This window comes from Labrus mixtus, chromosome 7, assembly GCF_963584025.1.
Source record: "Labrus mixtus chromosome 7, fLabMix1.1, whole genome shotgun sequence".
Classification (NCBI taxonomy): domain Eukaryota; kingdom Metazoa; phylum Chordata; class Actinopteri; order Labriformes; family Labridae; genus Labrus; species Labrus mixtus.
Window position 1 is genome coordinate 12,050,956 of NC_083618.1, and position 25,736 is coordinate 12,076,691.

At 38.8% G+C, this 25,736-nt stretch overlaps 2 protein-coding genes across 4 annotated transcripts in view; both read right to left on the bottom strand.

Annotated features, from left to right (window-relative positions):
- Nucleotides 1-16,153, bottom strand: part of kcnb1 (potassium voltage-gated channel, Shab-related subfamily, member 1) — a 35,541-nt gene extending 19,388 nt beyond the window's left edge. Inside the window, exons 1-2 of the mRNA XM_061042978.1 lie at nt 15,823-16,153; nt 12,654-13,312 (exon numbers count right to left, since the gene is read on the bottom strand). Of these exons, the coding sequence (XP_060898961.1) occupies nt 12,654-13,265 (612 nt within the window). The 5' untranslated portion in view covers nt 13,266-13,312; nt 15,823-16,153. The remainder of the gene's footprint in view (nt 1-12,653; nt 13,313-15,822) is intronic.
- Nucleotides 16,154-17,083: 930 nt separating this feature from the next.
- ptgis (prostaglandin I2 (prostacyclin) synthase) lies at nt 17,084-24,617 on the bottom strand. Of its 3 annotated transcripts, none has more exons than XM_061042979.1 (10): nt 24,467-24,617; nt 23,913-24,036; nt 23,271-23,446; nt 23,012-23,158; nt 22,786-22,898; nt 21,992-22,173; nt 19,005-19,152; nt 18,505-18,686; nt 17,929-18,080; nt 17,084-17,375 (listed from the first exon to the last, which is right to left on the bottom strand). In XM_061042979.1, exons 1-10 carry the CDS (start codon nt 24,538-24,540, stop codon nt 17,216-17,218), a joined length of 1,458 nt encoding a protein of 485 aa, XP_060898962.1. In that variant the 5' UTR covers nt 24,541-24,617; the 3' UTR covers nt 17,084-17,215. The 3 variants fall into 3 exon arrangements, with proteins under 3 accessions (XP_060898962.1, XP_060898963.1, XP_060898964.1); XM_061042980.1 differs by having other exon boundaries at nt 18,505-18,682; nt 19,001-19,152; XM_061042981.1 differs by lacking the exon at nt 24,467-24,617 and having other exon boundaries at nt 18,505-18,682; nt 19,001-19,152; nt 23,264-23,446.
- Between the last annotated feature and the right edge of the window lie 1,119 nt (nt 24,618-25,736).

Sequence of the window (25,736 nt, forward strand, 5' to 3'; positions counted from 1 at the left end):
AAATTACTAAACTTTTGGGAAGATGTCTGTTGTCAAGGACTGTCACCTCTGTATACAGGGTGCAACTAAGATAAACAGGTGTGCCTTATTTTTGATGGTTTATGTAAATGTTAAACATAAAAACCAATCAAATTAAAATTAGACTTTAGTCGGTATATCTGAAAACTAAAAGCATCCTTTTGTCTTTTCTATGTTCAAGTAGATGATGGTACTGTTTTAATTTGACTTATTTTTCCATGAAGGAACACAAACACAGGACTTGTCTAGCAGAACAGCATGGTAGGTTTTGCTAGCCTGAAGCGTTATTGACTTCATAGTCATTAGGACTGAAAAAAATGAACAGTGCAACGTAAGAGTTTTGGAGTTAAAAAATCTTTTATGTTTGCACATTTTCCCGATGTACCCAGCTTGACGAAAAAGAGGAAGAGAAAATAAAGTTACCCAAGGTCTTCCAACTCTTCTTTGTTGCTTTAACAACGTCAGCATTTTACATTACACTGCGTCACACACTCAGCTCGCGTATTATTCATCAGCAGCTGTGACAGCCATTGATGAGCACTCATTCTCCTTGAGGGTGAGGACTGATTCAGGGAAACTGACACAGTTTCAATTTAAATCACTCATTGCAACTGACTTACAGGATATACGTTGAGGTCTATGAGGGGTTCTGCGTTTCAGTCTCTATGTCCCTCTATCAGACAAAAACTATACAATAAAATAAACTCACTGTACAGTTCTCCAAATGTATTCATTGAACAGAAAACATCAAACCCATAATTGGTAAAACTAACAGAAACAGGTGGATCAATGGTTTGTTTTTTTCTTTAGATACATGTGCAGAGAAATGAACCAAGTCCTTAAAAAGTGTTACATAAACCTGCACGTCCATGTTCAAAATGCTCTAGTCGTCTTTTGGTAAAGGTTTAATATTTAATGATTATTTTAACTATACATGGGGTTACTCTGTAGCCAACACGTGTCTCATCATGAGACAACTCATGATGGGAATTCATGTGGAAGATTTTCGTCTTTCATGCTGAACTTTTGCTTTCTGCTCCTCTAACCACATGCCTTTGTTCTTTCGGCCTCTGGGGTTGTGTGTGATTGTCCTGCGTATACAAGCCTCTTTCTTTAGAACTAAAACAGGTCCAGAGGCGACCAAAAAAAATCACATTCTCTCGATGAAAGCGATAATCAGACTCGTCTTTGAGTTTTTAGGATTATTCAGCTTCTGCTAACTTTAAGTGGTGTAACATTTAGTCAATAGAGAGTCATGTAATTACAGCATACAACAATATGTACTTGCATTTCGTCAAAAGTTCAGAAAAAATGTAATTTGATCAACATCTTTCAATACCCACATGTGCTTTGATACTTAAAATTGTATAGGAAGGTCTGGACTCTTGAGCACCTTATTATTTAGTTGCAATATGCAAACACAAGACACTTATTCCAGTAAAAAAAAGCAGGAAATATGAACTGAAATTATACAAGTTGTTGCTTTTTATCATGTTAATAATATTTTTATTTAATATATACAGCAACACATGTACAGAAAGGTCCAATTAGCATTATCCATATGGATCCTTTATGATCGATTATGATAGAAATTGATTGGAACTTTGATTAGTGGAAGTATTAAAGAAACAAGAGCTGCTGTCATATGAGGCCCTGCATATGTTATCCTATGATGTACATTGATTCCTAGAAGAAACCTGAGAAACATTACAACGTCATATGCTGAAGGCTAGAAGAGAGTGAATATTCATTTCACATCGTGTGCTCAGTCATTTTCTGACCTTATCATTTTTCACAGTTCCCAGTTCTCCAGGTCTCTTGATCTGTCTCCGTTTCTTGTTCCTACGTTACTCTCGTTGCTCCTCAGGCTTACTCCCTTTGGGAACAGTGAAGTGTCTTTTGCTCAGTGGTCACGTTACAACAGCTCGACTCCATATTGAATGAATACTGAGGTTCTCTAGCAACAATGTATTATTCTTTATCACGTCGTTTAAATAAATAAAGGGTTAAAAGTCATTTAGAAGTATTTATGGAGTCTTTTATAACACACTTGTGATTTTTTATCCCCAAACATGTGCAGTGGAATAAATTCTTTACCAGCAAAAGCAACACATTGCACAAACTCGATGAACTAACCCTATTGTGCAGCTGTGAGACATACCCTATGTGCCCCCGCCTAAAAACCTGAGATGACACTACAACTCATGAACTGCCCGCTTTAAAATGCATGACAAGACTTGTATAATGCTCACAAACACAACCCTGACCGCTAGAGAATCAGACGTCATCGCATTAAGAGTGAATGAGTCTTAAAATATGCAGCACTGTGTTAAAAAAAGCGACTTAATAGTGCCTCCAAAACTGCAGCCTAACATTAAACAATAAGCCACATGAAATGCCAGTGATAAAACTCTTTAAAACGTATTATCACGTCTAAACTTGGCCTTTCTATGTGTGTATATGTGGCCTTCTCTTTTGTGTTACACCATATTATGAACCTTGAACACATCACATGAAAATGAGTTTATGTAATCACCTCTGTTCGTTCTCCTGTTTTAGCTTTAACATTCAGTCTAAAAGATTTAAGAGACCTTAAGGACATTTTATTACATTACCATCAGAAAAAAATCCAACCTTTTTTCTACAAATCTTTTTCGGAAATATTGTCTTGAAATATTGTTTGGTATTGGTGCTGTTGTGTTGTACAACATGCCTTTCTGAGTGTCTTTGTGTGATGTTGTGCGTTAAGTGTAACAATTTCCCCATGCTGATGTACACTGCTCTGAAGAAAAAGAAAACCCTATCATGTGACAAAAAAAAAAAAAAGCAAACTGACAAACTTATGAGTGTGTCTCCTGACCTGAAGCAAAGTGTTTCTGATGCTGCCAGCAGACAGAAACCTGCTGATACTGAGAGTCCCATCACCTTTCTCTCCCTGTTACCATCAGGACAAACTTCTGCTACATGTTGTGTAATCCGCACAGCAGACTGAGACTGAGAGCTAAGTGGGGGGGATTAGTAGGTTTTAGTGGACATCTGCACTCTACTGAGTAATTTCACTCAAAAATGCCTAAGCTTAGGGAAAAAAAAAACAAAAGGGAATTTGCTATAATTATCAGACTTAACAAAAAGGCTTTAAACGCTGTTTTCACACATGCAGAAGACGTCTGAAACTTTCCCAAAACTCTCGGGGTGAGCTGCATTTGTGAACGTAAACGGTTGAATATTTCACCTCAACTTTACCTGGCTGTATTCCTGCCCTCTAGTAAAAAATCGGAGTGAGCCGATGTGTGAACGCAGCGGGTAATATTCAGCAAAATTCACTGGTGGTGGGTGAGGGACGTTTATAACCTACGACCTGTGCACTACCACTCCAATCCTTGTGAACATAATGAAGCAGCTTTTCATGTTGTCTACTCAACAGCATGTTCGTTTCCACTCATTCGTTGACACTGTGAATACGTCCAGTTAGCTATAGCATTAACGTAAAGGCAAAAAAAAAACTGCCATCATAGTTTCAGACTCTGTCGCTTTGTCCCCCATTTTGGATTTCCACTGCGAATTTTCACGTCATGTGTTGCCTCCTATAGACCCCCAGTCCCTCCCGACTGACTGACTGACAGGAAAATCTTCTGTTGTGAGGTAGCCTACGTGTGTATAAGCAAATCAGGAAGCTTTCAGGGGCAGACTGTCCTGTCCTGAAAGTTTCTAAACATTTCAAGCAGTGCATATGTGAAAACTTGACTTGATATAGGTTAATACAAGTGTAGAAATGTAAATATGAGTTATACAAATAGGCATAAAGCTGCACTAATTAGTATTTCTTATATTGAAAATGGATCAAATAATTAAGTCTTGAGTTGAATCAGTTGCTCTTTGTGATGGATTCACAGAAAATAACCATATACAATAGCTCTCCAGTTGTATCTGCTCTAGGTCCAGCAAGTTTGAACTCAAGAGTCAAATAATTTAGCTATTAATGATTGTTTATATTTAGAATGAATAAAAGCCTTAGTGTGACATCACAGCAACATGGTCACTGGGAAAATGGTCTATGGAGCGTACAAAAGTTTATTGGATAAAGACGTATAATCCCAAATAATATGTTACTGTTAATCACAAGCCAACATATAACTAGTGTTTCTGGGGGCCACTCTGTGCATTTGCAAAAAAAACTTATTCTACAAGATCCAATCTTCACCATATGTGAGGGAAAGCATTTTCTGGATGCTTTTATTTTGGCAAATGAAACAGAATTTTGGCGCTCAGAAGTCTTTGACTGTGATTTGCCAATACATTTGCAATTAGGATGCAGGATCGGAAGGGAGCCATCTCTCGGTATTAAAAGATCATGATCATAATTGCTCAGCAGATACACAAATCCTCAATGTGCCACCATCCATCTGGCCAAAATATCAGTCTCTTTCTGGCTCAGACAACTTTTCTTGGACACACTGGAAATAACAAATTAGTTTCATAGATCAGAACAAGTCAAAAGAACATGATCTTGTTAATGTCAGCTTGCAAAAAACAGCTGCAAGGTGTTTATTTTTTAAAAGTCTAAACGGCAGCTTAGCGCCCAACATTTCATCCATCTAATATATAAAGGTGTGCAGGCTTTAAGTTAATTGATTCATTGTCACAACTCTTCGGCAATACATTTCTGACACCTATAGTATAAATATGTAACACCCTTAATAAATTCATCTAAAGAATGTTTTATTGTGAATGTCAGCACTTGTCTCACAAGGTTTCAGTCTGTCTGAGTAGGCCTGTTATGTGTGTGATGGAGAAGGGGATTTGTGAAAGCATGAGGGAAATATTAAACAAGGTGTTTTAGTTTACATTATAAAAATCCATTGTAAACTTTTGGGAGAGAGTTCCACTACATTAGAAAATAGTGCATAGACCATATATATATAGGTATGTGTTTGTGAGTGCGTGTGTATGTGTTGTACTGTAAGAGTGTGTATGTTCCTCCTCCTTAATAATGAGGACAAAATAGGACAGAGGTGAGAGCTGTTAATCAATACACTTTGCTCCCCCTGTCAATAAATCCAATCCACTACAGAGAAATAACAAAATATGGACCAAATCAGCTTTAAGATTTGTGTTTATTTTTTTTTTCACTTTAACCTTCAGAGGTTGCAGTAGAGTTTTTTATGGCTGCTTTTAAACCTGACATCAAGTCTGAAGAGGCATAACCACTCAGTGGCTCTGCTACTGACGGGGAGACATTGTGACAGGCACAGAGAGCAACTTGCATGAAAGCAATCGTTGACGCACTCAATCCCCGAGTATTCATGACACTAGGCTTACACTGTATCTCTGCACCTCACAAGCCCGACATCACAGACAATAACCTGGGGGTGTCTGTTATGATATTGTCTCTTAAATCCGTATCAAGAACACATTTTGACCTCAGTATCGCACGGTCACTACACAGACAGGGAATTACATGAGATACCGACTTGACTCGCATTCTCTGTGGCATTGTAAAATTTAGTGCTCAAAGCTTACACAAGTAAAAAATAAATGCACATCCTATCGCTACAGATATTTTACACATTTCTTTTTCTATATATAGAATGTATCCCAATGGTACCTATTACATTCAAAATAGGTGAAGCTACTTTTAGCTACCATCCTGCAAATATATGTATATGCCTTCGCGATTTACCCACCTCCAAATCTAAGTTAGAACTCAAATATTTTTTTCTTGGCCTCAATACATGGCTTTTCTTACAACAAATGTATTTCAATTGTTGAATTTTGGTCATTTATAGTTTATTATTGCACTGCAATCTGCCCTGTAACTGTTGATTCTTGATTCCATATCTTAATTCTAATCAGTTTTTTGTAGTTTTTTTTGGTCTTCATATTTGTTCTTATGTTTGATTTTCTCTATTTCAAGACATTTGAGTTACTTTTGCTTCTGAAATGTGCTACAAATAAAGCTTGCATGCATTGCCCTTTCATTCAACCCAGGCACCAATAAAGTAGTATAGATTGAAGGTAGAAGCATGTTAAAAAGAAGAACCCCTCAGTGTAAATGCACTTCTCATTTGTGTATGCGTATACATGTATTGTGGTAATTATGTTCACAATTGGACGAAAGCAACTTTAGCAATTCTTCTAGAGCACAGACTTCACAAAGTTAAATTTTGGATGATAACAAGAAATATGACTAAGGGCTTGAATTATTCATCAGTGTACTCTGGAACTGTTATGTGGACTGTGTTTTTAAGGAAGTATGAATGTACTCTATACTCTGCACATGGACGTGCAATGTTTGTGCATGTTTTTTATTGCAAGTTAATATTAATGTTGAATGTGTTGAATATTACATGAAATGTACATGTATAATGCTACATATGGCATACAAAATGTATTTTTTATTCATTCTTTTATATTACTTTTCAGTGGTTCTTCATTTTAAACACTAAAGCAAGATAAGTCAAATTTCTGGACATTTCCTGCAGATATTCGTTAACTCAACATGATAGAGGATGAATGCACAATGATTTAATGTCCACTTACACACATGTTATATTAATGTAAAAAAGACAGATTGCCATAAAAAAATGAATGAGCATGTCAGTTGAGGGTGAGCCTCCTCTTTGTGCACTCACTAAGCATTCCTCTGCTTCACTGGAACTTAAAAATATCCCCTTTTTAATAAGCTGATTGAAGAGGGAATTCTAAATGATACAATCTACTCATTATCTTTTGATAGACAGCCCAGTCTGCTGCTTAAATGGACCTGTGGAAATTACTGGTCAAATTAATTTACCCTAGATTTGTCATCATCAAGTTGCACCCAATTTTGATATTGAATGTCATTAAGGCAGAAAATTTGATTGAGTAGCAGCCAGAATTACACAGTAACAAATACCTGCATGTCATCACCACAGGCTTGTATATAGAGGGAACACATGCAAACTAAAAACAAGGGTGCTGAAAATGGACCCCTGGAGAACGCCTCCATAAAATAAATTACAATAATCAGCTGTTTAAACAGAGAGGGTTAGTCATAAAGTAAAAGAAGAATCAAGATTCTACTGTTCCTTAAATACCTACCCTATGCGTCTAGGTGATATGTCATATAGAGTGATGAATTTGTCAGTTGCAGCACTAAAATCTTATCTGACACCGGTCAAAAGAGGGTCCTCTTTGTGACAGAGGCGTTAATTGTCAACAGGAATGGCAGGCAACTGCTTAGGGCCCCAGACCAGTAGGGGGCCCCTGAGGGCTCACAAACGTAAACCAAAGCAGTGGCCAAAAATGCACATATTTATACTTAGGGACCCCATCTGACAGCACTCACTGTCGTTGCCCTGCTAAGCTCTGCATTATTGCAATGAAAACCAAGGTATACAAATAAAAATGAAGAGGGATTATATGTCTATAGGAGAGAAAAAAGAAACAGGAAAAAAGAGGAAGAGGAGTAAGCTTTGGGACACTGGCAGATGAACGCTGGTTGGAGGGCCCCCCAAATGATTTCTGCCAAGGGCCCCACCAGACTCTAGAATCACCACTGGACCTTGATAAGGGCTGTCTCATTGATATAACAACCTGATCCAAAACCTTTCAAACGAATCAGAGCTGTCTAGCCTTCCAGGCACCAAAATAATGGATGCAGAGTGCCTGGGATTGTCCAGCATCTTCAAAATGATTTATGGGATATAGGGTGAAATATATGGAAATAAGGGTACATTTATGACATGCTTTAATATAGGACAGGGGTCATTTGTCATGCAGGATATATATTCAGTCTATAAATGCAGACTCTGGTTGATTGAGCCTCTGAACTGACACAACAATGTTCTTGACTGGTTCTTTTGTGACTCCCAATACATCATTGTTCTTATGACTGGCAGTGAGTTTCTAGCTGTCACAAACAGTGATCAATTCTTGTCTTGTGTTGCTTCATGATTTGGAGTAACGCTGCAGACTGATTTACGTGTAGGAAGGTAGCCAAACTGCATTTAAATGTCTTCTGAGTGTGACATGAGAGGAGAATAATTTGAATTTGTTGCTTGCCATCTGATGCACAATACCCCCTTACAGAGGAGGAATTGGTAATTTTCCAATTATGCATGTAGGAAGGACAGAAATGACAGAAACATTCATGTTTGCCTTTGATTTCCTCTTTAAACTGGCTGATTACAAATTCAGTGAAATGATTCAGTTAACGGTGGATTTGATTTCTAAACCAGGCATTAAGCATAATCTTAAAAATATGAAAACTATCTCAAATGTGATTATTTACAGATTGGCTTGGTGTATCCTAGTCCCAAAGTAATGGATGTACTTGTAAAGGGAAATATTTCTGAGCAATAACCCTAAAATGAGGAAGAATAGGCTATATAAAATATTTTAATTATATGTCAGGATTAAAAAGTAACTTTCTTGTTAAATGATGATGCTTTGAGTTCTCGTAATATACGTTATTTTTAATGACTAAATCCAGCAAAATCAAGGATGATGTTACATAAAATCTACCACAGGTGTAAAAGGCTTTTCTTGGCGCCTTCCTGACTCTAAAGCGCCACTTTGCCAGTGGTCAGACACAATCTTGTTTTATGGTGACTCAAATCTGATTTGTGCAAGACACAGACAATGCCCTGGTGGAAAAACAGTGTAAACAGAGAAAGGGAAGCTTTAAATTGGGCCTGGAGTCTCCTGGAAAATAATTAATGTGACATTTCCCTGACATTTAGTCGGAGATAAAGAGGTGGAGTCTGAAGACGGGCAGGAAGGAAGCAGAGATATGAGACAGTCAGGGGAGAGAAAAAAAAAAACAGGAAGGACAGCAGAAAGAACACAGGCAGCAACACTGGAATCCCCCTGAACATCTTGGCATTTATGACTTGTGCTACTTATGTAGCTTTGTACAGACTTAAAAGTACTGGAACTAAGCAGAGGTGCCATTGAAATCTCACACAAATACTATAATGTTCAGTATTCAATATTTCAGTGATGGCAAATTACACTTTTGTTGCTTGGTAACCTATTGTTTTGTGCTCGTCTTCATTCACCATCTGTTTATGGGCTGTTACACACACATTTCCATCCCTGACCAGGGATAGGACAACACAGCTGATGAGCTAACACTGCGGTTAAAGCTTGACCACTCGACAAGCCCACAGAGTATTCCAGCCTATTAAAACAAGGCTAAGACTATACATCAGGCCAATCAAAGCTTTTAGTTTTTTGGTCTGTGGTTTCACATTGCCCTTTTAAGCTAATTAGCAACTGATAAACCTGGCTTCTTATCGTGTCAAGGTTGCTTTTATTTCTGGCACGCCTTGCCCCACTGTAGTCTTATAATGATGCCAAATTACTGTACGAGATGATGAACATTTATTTTTCAACGGTAATTGCTGCATCCACTTATCAATCGGTGCCTATTAAGAGCCATATATTTGCAGGAAACAATATGCATGCAGACATTACTGTGTAATTTCTCAACGTAAAGAGATCCTATCTGGGTTAAAAGCCATTCAAAAGTATACTGCAGTGATATTTTGGTAAATTGAAGATATCAGGGTGTGTTAATGGAGACAGCAGTGTATGGTTGACTCTGAGTGGTCAGCTCCTTTTTGTAGGCTACAGCTCTTTCTTAGCTCTAACACAATAAACATTGATTTTACATCCCTTTGATTCCCATGAAGAAGACATTTCACTGACAGACTCACACTTTCATCTCAGTCTGTTTGTGGGGAAGCACTGACAGTTCTCACAAATCCTCGCCGCAAAGCTTCAGACAGCACCAACTGCTAATAGTTTCATTTCCATTTCCTTAAACATTTCCCAAAGAAAGTACCTTTTAGAAACGTTGCTGGAAAGTGAAAACATCGTCTTTGAGCCCCTCAATCCGACGTAGGAGATTGTGATCAAAGGCTGTTAATGTTTAGCACCACTGTTGTCTATCTGGATTGTGGTTCCAGGTGTTGCTCCCTGAAAGGCCTGCTGAGGGACAACTCTGTGAGCATACCTGATTAAAGTCAGCACACTCAGGCATGGCCTTCAGAAAGAGAAATAATCAGCAGCAGAATGAGAATCTTATTCAGACTGCAGGCATTCAGCACAAAGGCGTAACAAACTAAATCTGGGTCATGAACTTATTTAAACAATCAGCGACTCAAATTAACACATGGGTTTTAAGTTTAGAAGCTGCATGTCTGTTACCTCTCTTTGAAACAAATTCCTGGCTAATACGTAATGGCTTGTGTCTGGTCTGTCTGCATGCTTTCCTTTTCTGTGTTATCTCCCTTGCTCTATTTGTTTATCAGAATAAGCAAAGTAATAATATGCCACAAACATCTTCTATCTATCAAAAGTTCTCTCCCCGAGCCTTGATAAATCCAAATGATTCAAACAATCCCAAATCATTTCTGATTGGTTTATGTGGACTAAGATTCGGTGCAAAATCTCAGCCTCCAGCAGAATATCTTAGACTCAATTGGTTGATGCAGGGCGAAGTTGTCACAAACACACAACTAACAGAATGAAAAAAGATAATGTAATGTAAGACAGTGTAAGCATATATGTGTGCATTAATACATCTGTGTGTTTGTTTGTATGTGTATGACAGTACAATAGTAAAGAAAAGCACAAGCTACAAGTTATCAACCTTGTGTCATTTTTAAAAACTGGTTAATAGAGACTTATCAAGAGAGCTGCTTTCTCTGTAACCAAAATAATCTGAGAGCTGAGACGTACTTTCTTCAGTTTAAACAACAGTAATGGAAGATAATAGCTCACACATCCCACACTGACAAATCACACTCCCTGGCGTTTCTATTATTTCCACTCTTTACTGAGTGTTCCAACCTTAGAGCTATCAAAACATAAGCAAACACCAAAGGACAACACATGGAGGCGTCCTGAGTGACCCATTTTGTGCAACTGAAAATGTCTTCTAAAATATGTTAGTAGGTCTGTAAAGTACATATGTAGGCTACGGGTAGATATATATATTTACATTGATTTATTTTGCTCTTCAAGTGGTGTTATTCATCCAGAACACTTATCTGGCTACACAATAAAGGCTGGTGTGTGCACAAAAACATTGATTAGACTCAGTGTTCTAAAAAGAATCAGTACAACGTCATGCTTAAGTTTGTTTTAAACTGTCAAAGTTGTCCTAAAGCAGGTCACTTCAGGAGAGGCACTACACCATGTATCAACATGTCAACGTATGACACCAAAAAACGACACAAATGATCAACATCTATGCTAGCATCTTTGTAAAGCTGTATTTTAAAGTTGCCGGTGTTGGTGCTCACTCATCCAGGTCATGGTATTTCAAAGCTTGATCCAAAAGGCAACTGGACTTGGTTAATGGTTTGGAGGATGTTTCACCTCTGCTCTGAAAGGCTTCTTCAGCTCTAAATTATATTAATTTAAAAGGCACAGAGGTGCTTTGAGCTGAAAGCTACTGTTTCCATGCTAACATGCTCACTCTGACACAGCTCACATGGTAATGACAAACTTAGTTTAGCTTGTAGGCTAAATGCTAACTTTGCTTACTGGTTTTTAAACTTAACACAACGTGGGCCTATACAGCAGAGGCAGTAGCCACACCAGGGCATTGTGATTTTGGGAGCATTTTAACTTGTGATAATGATTTTAAACATAACCACAGTAACAAAAATAAATTACTACAAAAAAGGGAGATTCAATTTCCCTAGTTGTATATAGGCTACTTCAATTGCACCTACTTGATGTACAAAGAGAGCTTAATCAATTCAGTGAATTACTAATGAACAAAACAAAATGCATATTGAGTATCCAACTAAATCCCAAATATTCAAAGTCCATTGTAGTCACCACAAAATCTTAACATGGTAAGCATCAAAATATTAATAATATAATGGAGACAGCACTACACAGAATCTGCTAGCTAGTAGATGCATGCCAGTTGTAGCTTACATCATAGCCTGAGGCACACAAGAAATAAGTTACTATAGGTTCACTGCGCCAACATCCAGTTTAAATGCAGTTTGTTCAGACAGTCCTCTTTTTCTATCTTGACCTCATTACCCTCCATTTATTGCTACATATCTCCACCAGATTAGAACCCTCATTGCTGAAATTAGCAGTGTGTGATTGTTGCGACTGACTTTAGACCCTGCTAGTCCCCCTCCTGATACCTTTTAGCAGAAAATGATGGGGAGTTCATCAGTTTTCAGCTACCTAATTTCCCCCAGATAAGGTGCTAGTGGAAATGCAAAAGAAAAAGGTTGATTTTTTTTATTTTTATGAATCTTTAGGGGGAATGTAAAAGTGTGCACCAATGTCTCAGTAATCAATCCTATAATTCTCAAGACATCTCACCCAAAACTACACGTGCCATGAATTATGCTAGTGAAAAAGTACCAGAGTTACAGGCGTTGTCCTCTATGTCCATGAATGTTTGGGCAAAATCTAAAGTTGATGAGATATTCAGTCCAATGTAGTTCAAACTAGCTAAATGACATGATAACTTATTACTACTGTTCAGCGTTTACATGTTGTGTGTTTCTTTACTGATTTAGTTGATTATAAACCTGTAGCAGTCACCAACATGCAGGATTGATCTAACCAATCATACACTCATCTCTTAAACCCAACACCCATTCATTTACCTTCGCTGCAACAGATGAGCTCGGCTTTTCCAGGAGATCCCAGAGCTTCTTTCGTTTTTCTGCACAGCAAGTGTTGTCAAATTCTTCTCCCTCTCTGTCTTTCATGTTGTCGGCCTCTCTTTTCAGCTCCTCGTTCATTTGCTCCTTTTTCTGGTGGTACCTCGCCTGACAACAAGACTCCAGGTAGATCTCGTCAATGCCCCAGTAGTCGAGTTCCTGACTGAACGACAGGGCACACATTTCCTCCATCATGTGCAGCTTACCTGTGCGGTAGAAGTTCAGAATCGATGTGAACGCCCCTGGATGTCGGTCAAAAAAGTACTCGTTCTCCTCCAGGTTGTAGTCGTCACACACCTCCATCAGAGATTCATGGGTATTGCAATCTCGTAGCTTTCCCAAACGTGTTCGTGGTAGCCTATCCAACGTTCGCCACAAGACTTCATGAGGGAGACCCCCCACATTCAGCCGAACTCTGCGGAAACATGTCTTGCTGCGAAGGATGTCCACCGGTTCAGGTGGCAGTGAGGTTGTCGAGTGTGAGGCCGCTTTATTTAATTCGGTCAAGGATTTCTCCATGGTGACCTTTGGTTCGAGGAGCAAGGAGGCAAACATTTGGGACTATGGAGTTCAGATGTTCCTCATACTTATTGTAATGGTATCTGAAGGGTTAGAAAAAAACACAAACAAATCATTACTATAGTAGGGTTGGACAGTGACATCAAGGCCCACACAATCACAATATAGAGTGAATAAAGTTTTAGGCTGTCAGTCTCAAGAGTCAGGGTTCAAAGGATACATCTGACAGGTGACAGAATGATTTGAGAAGAATAAAAAGAACAATTATGGTTAGACAACGTAGCTAGGATTTTTGCACCTTTTCCAAGTCTTGCCTCTGTTTTTCATTATAATGCTTTTTAACCTCTTCAGGCCTCTAAAAGCCCTAAAAATTACACGATTTAAAAGAAACTCGTCATTCGAACTGCTCAAGCATTGGAACCACTGGCTTTGAGCAGGACTTTCAAGACCAGGTTCAACCCTATCATCTGTGTCCTCCTTTAAATTATTTTTTGAAACTTCACTTAACATAACTTCCCACTGGGAAAATCCAGCCATAAGTCCATTTTTTAAAAAATCCAGTGAACTATGCTACTTCAGACAAAAATCACTGGATTTTTGGCCCCATGTATGGGGGCGGGCAGCCCGGGTTCGAGTCCGGCCTGTGGCTCCTTTCCCGCATGTCATTCCCTGCTCTCTCTACCTGATTTCAAACTCTATCCACTGTCCTGTCTCTCCATTAAAGGCACAGAAAGCCCCAAAAAAATATTTAAAAAAGAAATCCCTGGATTTAAAGGGTAGAAGAATATAAAACAAATAAGGCATACTATTATCTTTGGACATTTCTCTTTTAATTAAATCTCGTCACATTATCTAACAATCTTCTTGGGTTTTTTTTGGTATCTTTTCAAACAAACACTAAATCTGCCATTGGGTGGGTGTTTCTTGTGATGACTAACACATGAAGAATAAAGATATAACAAAGGGGGAAAATGGAACCCAGACTTAATAATACATAAACCACGTACCTATAGCTTCCCATACTTTCACCAAAAATCTCTTCAAACATGATTTAATTGAAACGCAGCATGGATCTAGAGACAAGAACTGAACATCACTGGTTTTAAGGATCACAGGCATTTAAGGACTGATTAGTTCAATTACTGGCAGTTATCTTGAATTGAATGTATTCAAGTTATCAGTTATTGCATTGTCTATTGTATCATCTATAAATCTTTAAATTAGCTCCTGAATCAACAATAAACACACCCTCACATTGTGGGTTTTTGAGATGACTCATACCCAATAACAGTCCTCAGAATCAGACATTTTTATTCAGGGTTAAAATGATAACACAATTTGGATTGATGGCTAATTTGTAGATAATCTCATTCTTTCGTCACCTATAAGAAAGATGTGTGTTGAATACAAGTACTTTGTAGCAAATCATTAAACCCAAGTGACACAGACTTTACTTTTCATTCTGAGTACATCTCCCCTATGGTGACGGATTATTATCAAATGGAAAAGAACAAAAAAGTGAAATTATTTAACTTTGACTAATAAGAAAAACGAGTTTCTTTAACGTCTCACATGACTTGGTGAAGGGTACAAAAAAAGATGTAGAAAAACAAGGGTTATTATCTCCCTGTGTGATCTATTTGTTTGCCTTTTTGGACATAGTAGAGTTTTTCATCCAAAGAATGTGGTTAATGTTTGCTCATTGCTAAAAGTGGTAGGGGTTCTGTGGGTGGGGAGCAAGATGGACCACCACCACTGTAATGATTGTGGTCCAAAGTGAGCGCTGTCCACTCTAATGGTGCTGAAACACTGAGAAGCACTGCTGACTGCCTGAGCTCCCCTGGGGAGGCAGGCTGAAAATAAATAACCCACATCTTCCTCTCACACAGGGTCTAACATTTTTGGATCCATTTGTGGCTGCAGGAATGGCACGAGCTGTACTTTTCTTGTTCTTATTTTTTTTTTTTTTACATGCTGCTCATGTTGTTTACATTGTGGAAGCCAAACAACTCCCCAGGCCTGCAAATGTGATCATTGATCACTGTCACACAAAGTTTGTAACACTTCACAAACACAAATAGGCCTATGCATTGACTTAGCATCGAAAACAAAGCCCTTAAGAATACAAGCATTGGCAGAGAATGTAGAACTGGTGCGTTAAACATTGTTGTTTCTTTCACACGCAATAACAGGCTGCGTAGAAGCAGGGAAAAGAAAGATAGATTTGAGAGAGCCTCCACCCTCCTTTTTTATTAAAGTAAAGGCTTCGACAAAATGATTCAACATTGAACGCACCAACCCATTCCTACCTGTGTTCACATTGTGCTTATATGCTGAGGACGAAAATAAGCTCAGTGTGAGATTCAATCATCTGCAACTGCACTGTTGTGATGCAAATCCTCCATCGTTAGGCAATTCTGTTTTCAAAAGGCTGCCTGCTCCATATTGGTGCAGTTTAAATGCAGAGTAGTGCTACATAACACTGGTTTTCTATTACAATTGATTAGTTATATATGACCAAGAGTGAAGAGATTGAAATAAGATTTTAAATAATACCGTAGTGAGTTGTTGTCATCTTCAAACCAGCACGTACCTCAATGAACAATCAATCCGCAGGCAGGCACACACGGAGATGAAGCAGAAGCATTACAAAAAAGAAAAAAAAAAAAAAAAAGAAAGAAGCAGGCGTCGTTATTGGTTTACTATTGCTGGGGTCTAACCCAATCCATGTCTCCCTCCTCTGCCTCCGACATGGCAGAGAGATCCCCAGCACGATCTACTGCCCACCAGCCGGCTTCCTGCTCCGCATATCCAGCCGCCGCTTCGCCCAGAAGATCAACAAGTACGCCGGACAGACTACCTGTGCTCCCGGTCAGCTGTGTGAGGAGGCGCCGCTTCTCTCTGAAGGTGGATCCATGGCAGCTCCAGAGCTTTCCTCCACTGCTCATTAACTCTTTCAGCACCGAGACTCCACGCCTGGCTCCATCACTGAGCAGCAGACTCAACCTGATGCACTGGCGTTATGTTTGCGCAGGGCTGCATGTTTTCAGAACGGTAATGATGGTGCACGAAAAGATTGGAAAGATGGGTTTGTAGGTTTCTATGCAGGCTACTATGTATAGTTTCGTGTCATAATCGGAGGCACAGAGCCAACAATATAGGAGCGAAAATCAATGACACTAGCCTACATGCAGAGAAAGGGATCAAAACAATATCTTCTTTCTTTTTTCTCTAATGCATTTGTGTTTCGTTTGTTTGACTTAAGACTACTTAATTTAACACTGCACTGCAATCTGAACACCTATGCTATATCTTTTTAATTGAACCCCCATAAACTTGCTATTCTCCCTGCTCTGATCACATCTACTGTACATGGTGACATTAGAAAATACACATTGACACAGGGCATCACAGTTCGTCTATTCGTCTTATTAGATTTTTTCGTATTGCCAAATATGTTCTACAACAACGCATTTTATTGACTTGGTGCTTTTTTTCCAACTTATGAATCGAAAATTCTTAAAATGACATCGTAGTCTTCCTCTTCATTCAACAATTCATCATTGATAGGCAAATATCTTCACGGCTGCCACAAGATGTCTCCTATTACATTCAGTCTCCAGATCAAGTCTCACTGCTCATGTCTTGAAGGTGTGATGTTTCCACATTTCTGTAAGTTGGAGACTACAAATGAATGCCTCAACATTAGTGTGATGTGATAAAACCGCCTAATGTAGACAAACTCAGATATCAGGTGAGCACAGAAAGACTTTCATCCCTCAGCAGATGAATGTGGGAACAGCTCTTCAGTGTTAAAAATGAGAAATATGTCACGTTTTTCTTAGTTTGTCCTTTTTATTTAAAATATTTATAACCAAAACCAAAGATAAATATAATACAGACATAGAGAGAAAATCCAAAAATAAATAGTGATACAGTACATGTAAAAAAGGTTTATAAATCCACATTATTTACAATTAATCAAATCACATTTCAGGCTGTGTCTTCTTCAGTCTGTATCGGATCTGCAGATCTCCGTCTGGCTGCAGCATCCCAAAGCCGTAGCGGCTGGTGTTCACTGGAGGCAGTTTATCCTCTGGGTTGCACAACTCCAGGTCAAGATGAGTCAGGAACAAGAACACAAATCTACCCAAACAAGGGGGAAATCAGTTTAGAACAGGCACCACAAAAGCTACTCTAACACGACATATTCAAAAACATTTATGTGAGGTATATCCACAAATAGCCAGAGAGAAAAATCACACCAAGTTAATCAACCAGTCTGAAATAGAAAAGCAAAATGCCTAAAAATAACTTATTCCCAATGTCCCTCCAGTCTACGCATCAATATTATGTAACCTTCTCCAGCTTACTGATTACTGTTGCTGATGACCTCTAACCTTTGTAACTGGATATGATGTCTGACAAAGACCCTGCCTCCCATCTGACTTCCCTTTCCTGCCCTTATCCTCTTTGCTCATTACAAGGTAGCGAGGCAATAACTACATTATAATTTGCTGCTAGTGGTGAATGAGGGCATGCAATGAAAGGACAGTAATGGTAATGGTGCTAATTTGATGTGGAGATGGATTTTTCTAGTCCTGTCTGGTAATTGGGATGCAATTGCAGAAAATGCTTTGATCATGAATGCAGCATTTTAAAAAACTAAGATACAAATTGTATTTTTCCTTGAACTTACTGTTTAATGGTTGTAACAGCAAACTCTTTCCCAACACAGACGTTTGTCCCTGCTCCCCAAGGCATGGTGATGTACTTCAGCCTTTTACCTTCCTTGTAGAATGTATCCTTCACTGTCATGTCCTCGTTTAAGAAGCGATCATATTTAAAAATCTGGTTCAAAGGAGACAAAAAAAATATATGAAGGCATTTGTTAGAGTTGTGCATTAGGATATTATGCAAATCAGCTGGATCATATGTCTCCCGCGCCACGTTTTCTCTTAAATACCACATGTAATTCTGACCTTTTACCATTTAAGACAAACAAAATAATTTTTGATTTGACCTTACTTTCTTGTTTGTCATCTCTCTGTTGTTTAATTTGTAGGCTAAATTAGCTTATCCCAAATATTTTATGCAGATGAATCCTGCCTAATAAAGGTTGCGTTTGCACTCCAAAGCTAAAAAATATCAAAATTAAAAGTACAACTTTAAATACTGGGTAAAACACAATAATAATAACAGCATAACATTACTTAGTAGAAAAAAAGCATTTTCCATGTCTGAGCTATTATTTGTTGGTTGGCGGCCTGTGTACCTGTGGTTGCAGGTGTATCTCTGCGTCATTCTGAGGGCTGAGAAAGGGGAACAGACATATTTTGTCCCCCTGTCTGAGGTGGTACTCCTGTCCATTGGCCTTACGCAGGCTCTTGTCCTGCACCACCTCTCTGCTGATCATCACGGCCGCGGTAAGCCGTAGGGTTTCACTCAAAACACTGTCTGCAAAAACGAAAAGGACAGCAGAGTGGAGGATGTCAGAGGGCTGTCATGGCAAGTTAAATCAGCTGTGCCCCCTGGAATCATTTGGGGAGATACAAACATTTGCACAGATATGATTACATGAAAAAGGCAATCACTTCTGAATTAAATAAAAGGACAAATTTTCATTCTCACTGTCATTGTTTCTCTACACTGCACTCATCTTGTCTTTTCCAACAAGTCAAATGAGCATTTGTTTTCATCAAACTGCAGGGGCCACACCAAAAGCCGGAGGAGCTCAGGGAATAAGTGAAAAGGCTGCTAACAGCTGTTACCTACCAAACACCGGTGTGCTGTGTGCCTCCAGCGGGTGGATAAGGGGGTGCTGGAGGGTAAGGTCCCTGATCTCTGATTTAACAGCCTCCATGGCCTCAGGGTTAGTGAGCAGGAAGCCAAGGAGCCAAAAGGCAGCAGGTCCAGTGTTACACTGAAAAGAAAAACCCCAAAAAACTTTATATAAACTTCTTGCTTGAAAAACTTTGTAAAAGTGGTCATATAATGCATATAACAAAAAAAAAAGATTATTTCTGATAATACTCCGTCGTATCTGAGCCCTTTGTAAAACTGAAAAGATTGATATGAGGAGCAGCCACTTTGTAGACACTGCTGTCTGTCTGCTTATCAGAGAGAGACACCTGAGCCTGTCAGACAGTAATTGCTGAGTTAGGGGAGCTGCTCTTCTTACTTCTACACATCTCAGGTCAGCCCTCCATTGACAGCCGGGGCAAAGTGTCTAAAAGGGACTAATAGTGTGACAATTTGTGTATGTGTCCTCTTAGATCTATAGGTGAGGACTTTTTTTTAAAGGAACAGTGTAGCAATTGTGGACTATGTGTTAGATTTAGAATAGAAGATATCCTTAGCATGTCCTCCTTACACTTTATATGTTGGTGTCTTAATTCAAAGCTAAGCTAACCTGCTGTTAGTTCCAGCTGCATATTCAAGATACACACAGACAGATACTAGTGTCCACAAAGTGGCTGCCATGATATACTGCCATGAAACTGGAAGTAGTTTTTATCTCAAATGTACATACTCCAATCCGGCCCAAATATCTCTGGTATGATGATTGAAATATTAAGATGTTTTTGATTTTTCGTGTAATAACAGCAGCAACTATTGGCAACAGGAAAAGTCTTTTTTTTTTTTTTTTACGTTATTTGGTAGTTGAACATAACCACATCAAATTTGCTCTGTAAACCTTTTCGGATTCGACGCCATGACTCGCCATTCAAATGTAAGCTGTTATAGCTCGGCTGCACATGATCATATCTGCATTGAATTTCTTGTGCTTGATCTAGTTCCAGCCTGAATCAATCTGCATTATACATTTAAAAAAAATAAATAAAATAACAGCACCACCTCCTACTGACAACAGGAACTTTCTACTTCTGTATGATCAACTACAACTCTTACACTCTTAGGGCCTGTCCCATTAAAATTTGATCAGGTTCATCTTAAGACTTTCACCATGTTGCATTATGAAACTTACAAGGCTGCGTCTAACACTGTTGTGCTGGGGATGCGCTGTCCGCCATTAAACAGGAAGCTGTTTTTGAGGGGCTTAAAATAAATACTGAAAAATAATAATAAAAGGCTGTTTTGGGAATGTGCTACTAATGGACTTGTCTGACACCGACCCTGTTATTTTGGGGCTTTTTTTGTGCCTTTATTTGAGAGACAGGACAGTGGATAGTTTTGGTAATTGGGGCTAGAGAGAGTGGAGCATGGCATGGGGGGAAAGGAGCCTCAGGTCGGATTTGAACCTGAGCCTCCTGTTTCAAGGCCTACAGCCTCTGTACATGGGGTGCGTGAACTCGGCCATCGACGCCCCTCTGATGATCTTGTTTGCTTTCCCAGGTCATCCTGAAGCATCAGTATTCATTTCAGTCTGTTTAATAACCAGATTAAAAACTCCTCACAGGAGATTTAAAGTTATTCTTTGACGTGATAAGTAGAGTTTAACTCATAAAATACATATACTTGGATTGAGAATATGCAGACATCACAACACATTAAAGCACCATCTTTCTTGACAGTAAATAACCCAACAATCATTTTCACTGTGTACATTTCTCAGGCAGACTGTTTACAGATGATTAGAGGACAGCAGGCACTATAGTTTCTGCAGGACCCTGATTTTAACACATGTATAAACCAATTCTGGCACCTCTCACACATCTCACATCTAATCCCTCTATTCTCTGCAGTGGTGCTCCAGTTTCATTCCCAGACTGAGACTATGTGCTCCAAAATCCCAGCAGACATGATAAAGCAAAAAAGACAAACATGCTGGAGCAATAATGGTCTTTCCTAAACCAGCAGAGCAAATAAAAGAGGCCTGGCTCTGCTTTTTGCTGGCTTAAATTATAATTCTCTCTGCTACTACTGGGTGAAAAATCCTTGCTCCAGTGAGAATGGCAGGTGAACAGAGGGCCGAGGCTAATTCAGCTGAAATGTTACATGAAAAGATGAGATAAGAGAATCAAACAGCTCTCTAACTCCCCCTCATGGCAGAACAAAGCATTGACACCATGTTGGTCTGAACTTGTCTGTACTGTTGGAGGCAGCTTGTGTCAATATGGTTTCTAACAGCAGCTGTGCGTACTGTTTTCATTTGAAACTATTTAATGTTCAACATCAGGACTTATTCAAGGACAAGGTTAAGAGTTGTGAATTTTGTAAAAAAGTGAAGTGTTGAGCTAAACAACCAAAGTATCATACAGTTTTATAGCCTATAGAAGATACAAATAGACTTTATATCCATGCACAGAGTTTTAACTACCGGTTTGTCTCAAGTGGAGCTGTCCTGAGGCAAACATTGAAAAAACGTACATAAAGAACAATTCCTGCGTATGATTGTGTGAAACTCTGCTAGGAAAGTCAAAAAGAGGAAGCGACTACAGCTGACTAACACAACTTAAATAATCAACCGTTCTGAAATGGTGTTACGAAACCACAAACATGATAACATTTCATGGAAACTGATTCACCCGATCAGAAGTGGCAAAACTCCACTCAGAGTTACAGGTTGAGGCAGGCAGCTGTGAGTAACTGGCAGAGAGGAATCTGTGCTCTTTAACTGCTGCATTGTTGGCAGGCTGAGCACATTGAAGTGGAATTCAAGTATGCAGTCTGGGTGTGGATAGTTAGTATGTTTTGGTATCAATGAGTGGCCTTGTTTCTGTGTGTGCTGGAGGTTTTTTGCGTTTGTGCTTGGAAGGGTGGGAGGAAGACAGCCAAGAGAAAATAAAAAAAGTTCTCACCTGTGTGGTCCAAAGCTGCAGGAGGAAAGCTCTGTTTTGCATTTCTGCATCGATTCCCTCCTCTTGCAGGAAGTGCTGGTAGCTCTGCTGCCAGGAGCTTGAATCCAGCCTGAAGCTTTCCCCCTTCGGAGAGAGAAGCTCCCACAGTCGCTCCCGGGACAAGGCGGCTGTTTTTCTTTCCCCTGTTAGGCGTCAAGTCATAAGTTACTCTGATGTATACATATGGTGAATAAAGTGGGAATTTCCTGGCACAAATTCACCAACTACCAAGGTGCACGAAGAGTGAAAGGCTTGACAAAGTGAAAAATCTCCAGCAACACAGGTTGACATGACCCTGATGAAGGCCACAAGCCAAAACTTGTCTCTCTAATTAGTTAATAAAGTTGATCTTCATAATACAGGTATTGATGGAGCTTTCTGACCTGCATACATATTTTATACACAGCCTGGAATTACAGATTTGGGAATGTGTGACAAACAAGAGCAGTACAAAAATGCAGATACAGTATCTGTTGAATGTGCAAGTTAACCTGAAGCCAATTTCTTACACATTATCTTAGCGAGGGGTTTAAGGAGGGCACTAGAAGCTTTTGTTAATTGTTATGAATACCATGTAATATCCAGCTCTTCAAAATATAAGGCTTCTTGGCAGTGCATACAACCTCAAAAAAATGTCTATTTGCAGATGTGATGTGACACATGACAAGGGAGTTGAATACTTATGCAAGACATTAGATAAAAAGTCAGCGAGGAATTTGAAAGTGAAGGAATTTTATGAATTTTGTGCCGCTTACCTCGGTTAAGTGAGCAACGAGCCAGTTTTGTTAGAAGATCATCAAACTTGCGAAACTCTTCATAGACTGCAGGAGCGTCGTCTATCCTCTCGAACAAGGTCAAATACCCAGCCCTGAGAACGGCAATAAAGTTAATTAAGAGTCTGCCTGTCTGGCCCTAATGATCATACAAACACTAACAACCTCTGATTTACAGTCAAATGTACGGTTAAATGGTATGTGATACCTGAAGAGTAGACTATAACAAAGGCTAAAGAGTCCGTTCTGCGTCCACTTTGAAGGTTGGCAATCTGTCTGGTCACTCAACAGAAGCTTCTGAAGGTGTGCCTTCATGGAACTGCTTAGCTTGGAGAGGCTGGGACCTTGAAAATGCCTGCGGGAATAAGACACAATTACATTTAGATATGCAACTCCCTTAGATCCAGATTTGTATCTTCTAATTTCCTGAAGCATAAAGGTTATGTTAAAAAAGATGTACTCATTACTGTTCCATCCATTTCCTCTCCGCTGTAGGTTTGATGCTCGGCAGCTGAAGACAAAAGATCCTTTGTAAGAGCTGCTTTTTGCTGCGGGCAAAGTCCAAGCAGACGGTGTCATTCAGCACCTCATCGAAAGAGTTTGGGTCCAACAGCACTGTCACGTAATGACCAGCAACACGGACCTGTGAGGCAACATTTTATTCGTTGACATATTTCTTGTATCAAGATGTTGCAACTCTTGTTCTGTTATTCTTACCTTTTCTATTCTGGATTTTATATTTAGAGCTGGTTTTGGTCAAAAATATAAACAAACAGTAAAAACAACACATTTTCTGAATAATTCAAATGAAAAGGACGATTGTCTGTTTGCTACCACCACATTTTCACCATGGCACCTTTTATAAATTAATGTTTGGTTTCTGTCATTCAAAAACGTGATTTACATGCCAGACTAAACATCTTGATAACAGATCAGAGTACAGCCTTCTTCCTACTGTATAAAAACACTATCTTTTAACCATTTACTTATCAATCTTTTGTCTAATTCACAAAAAAAATGCTTATTTTAAAAATCACTATCTTATTTAAATAGCGGGTTTGGAAAGTAAACAAAAAAAAATCTACATCAGACTCTTGATTCTAACTTACTGTGAAGATGTCCCCATGTTTGTCCTTCATCCGGGCCAAAAACTTTGCAGCATTTTTTCCAAACTCGAGAGCGTGGCCGAGCCATGGGATAACACCTTTGTCCAACGGTGGCTCATTCGTCTGTCTGCTTGTAGAAGGAAATACGTTAAAATTGCAAAAATGTGAAAGAGTTGCTTTATCTATTGTTCATTCTTCAATCTCAACCAACAGGTTTGCAGTTAGCATGAAGTTATGTCACAAGAGAGTTTCAGTTGTTTGGGTGAAAAGTCATGCAGCACTTCTGCTATCAAATAAGCCACAAGGAGAAACTGAGTGTTTTTTCTCACAAAACTAAAGGCATTGAGACATCCAAATTGTATGAGTCTTTTTGTATCAATATTTAATGAGATGTCTGTCATAACTACTAGAATAAAGGTGTATCTTTGTTTTGATTATATATTGTTATAACATGAAAAGCTCTTTTCAATAACAGTATAACATTTGTAAAAACTTTTTGACAGATTGATTGACTGAAACTATTAAAATGTATGAAATGCATTGATAAACAACTTTACCTCGTACGACTGGAGTAAATGTAAACCAGTATTAGGAATCCATTAAATAGCAGTAGTAATATTGTCCATAGCATGTTTCGTCCGATACTTGTTCTGTCCCGCAGATGATTTACTCCATAGCTGCCGGCAACGCTCTTTTATTGCAAAGCCCAGCTCTTCTGTGACTTCTCTTTGGAGGCGTGGAAAGGTGGGGTTTGGTACACAAAGTGTTACACAACATTGTACAGTAGATCATATCAGACAGCACAAAAAAACTTAAATAAGTCTTAAATAAGAAACAGAAAATGATATCATCTTGACACTTAGCTATTTCCACTATCAAGAGCTGTTCACATTATCTTGTCTGTATGTAAACACTTTGCACAAAATCTGTCTTCTGTGCTTCAAACAGTGCAATTAAAGCCACACAGCACATTTCCTAGCAGTGACATCATCAAGGTAAAAGTCACATGTTTCATTCAGTAAGGGGTGACTTCAGGGCAAGATAGCATCATGATGGGTGTCATACCTAAAGTTAATACCATTCACTGATGTGAAATTGTTCAATGACAATGAATTTCCCTTAAACATTGTGAAATGTCTCTCATAGCATCTAATCAGTTTCAAGTATCTGCTGATGATGACCCTCTCTGTCACACTGAAACCGATGATTCATTTGATAAACTGTGATGTAAAGAAAAGAGCTGTCATTAGTATTAGTGTCTGCATGGGTTATACTGTGAATTTGGTATTTTTGTAGCAGTGACTGTATGATTAACCTGTGGTCATATTTACTCAAATAAGCATAAACAGTAATAATAATAATAATAATAAGATAAGATAAGATAAGATAAGATAAGATAAGATAAGATAAGATAAGATATACTTTATTCATCCCAGCAGGGAAATTTAGGTGTTCCAGTAGCCAGCATACATACAAACACACAACACAACACATATATACATACATATCCCACCCATACAAAAAAACATGAGCCCACAATACAGTTTGATATTTGATATATGCAACGCAGGCTAAAGTTTAAAAGTTTAAATGTCTTCTCTCCTTACTTAAAGGGTGAGTCTGTTTAATAATAAACAGTTATACAGCCAATTTAATTCATGTGAATTATTATAAATGAGCTGCTGTTTAGTGAAACACTGTTAGCTGCAGTACACTGGATGTGACAGCAGGGGGTAGTAATGCACTTGTTGATGGCTCAGTCTACAGGAGACGGTTCACAAGAGGACGCAAAGTGGGGTAAATGTTTGATCAAAATCACACACCTCA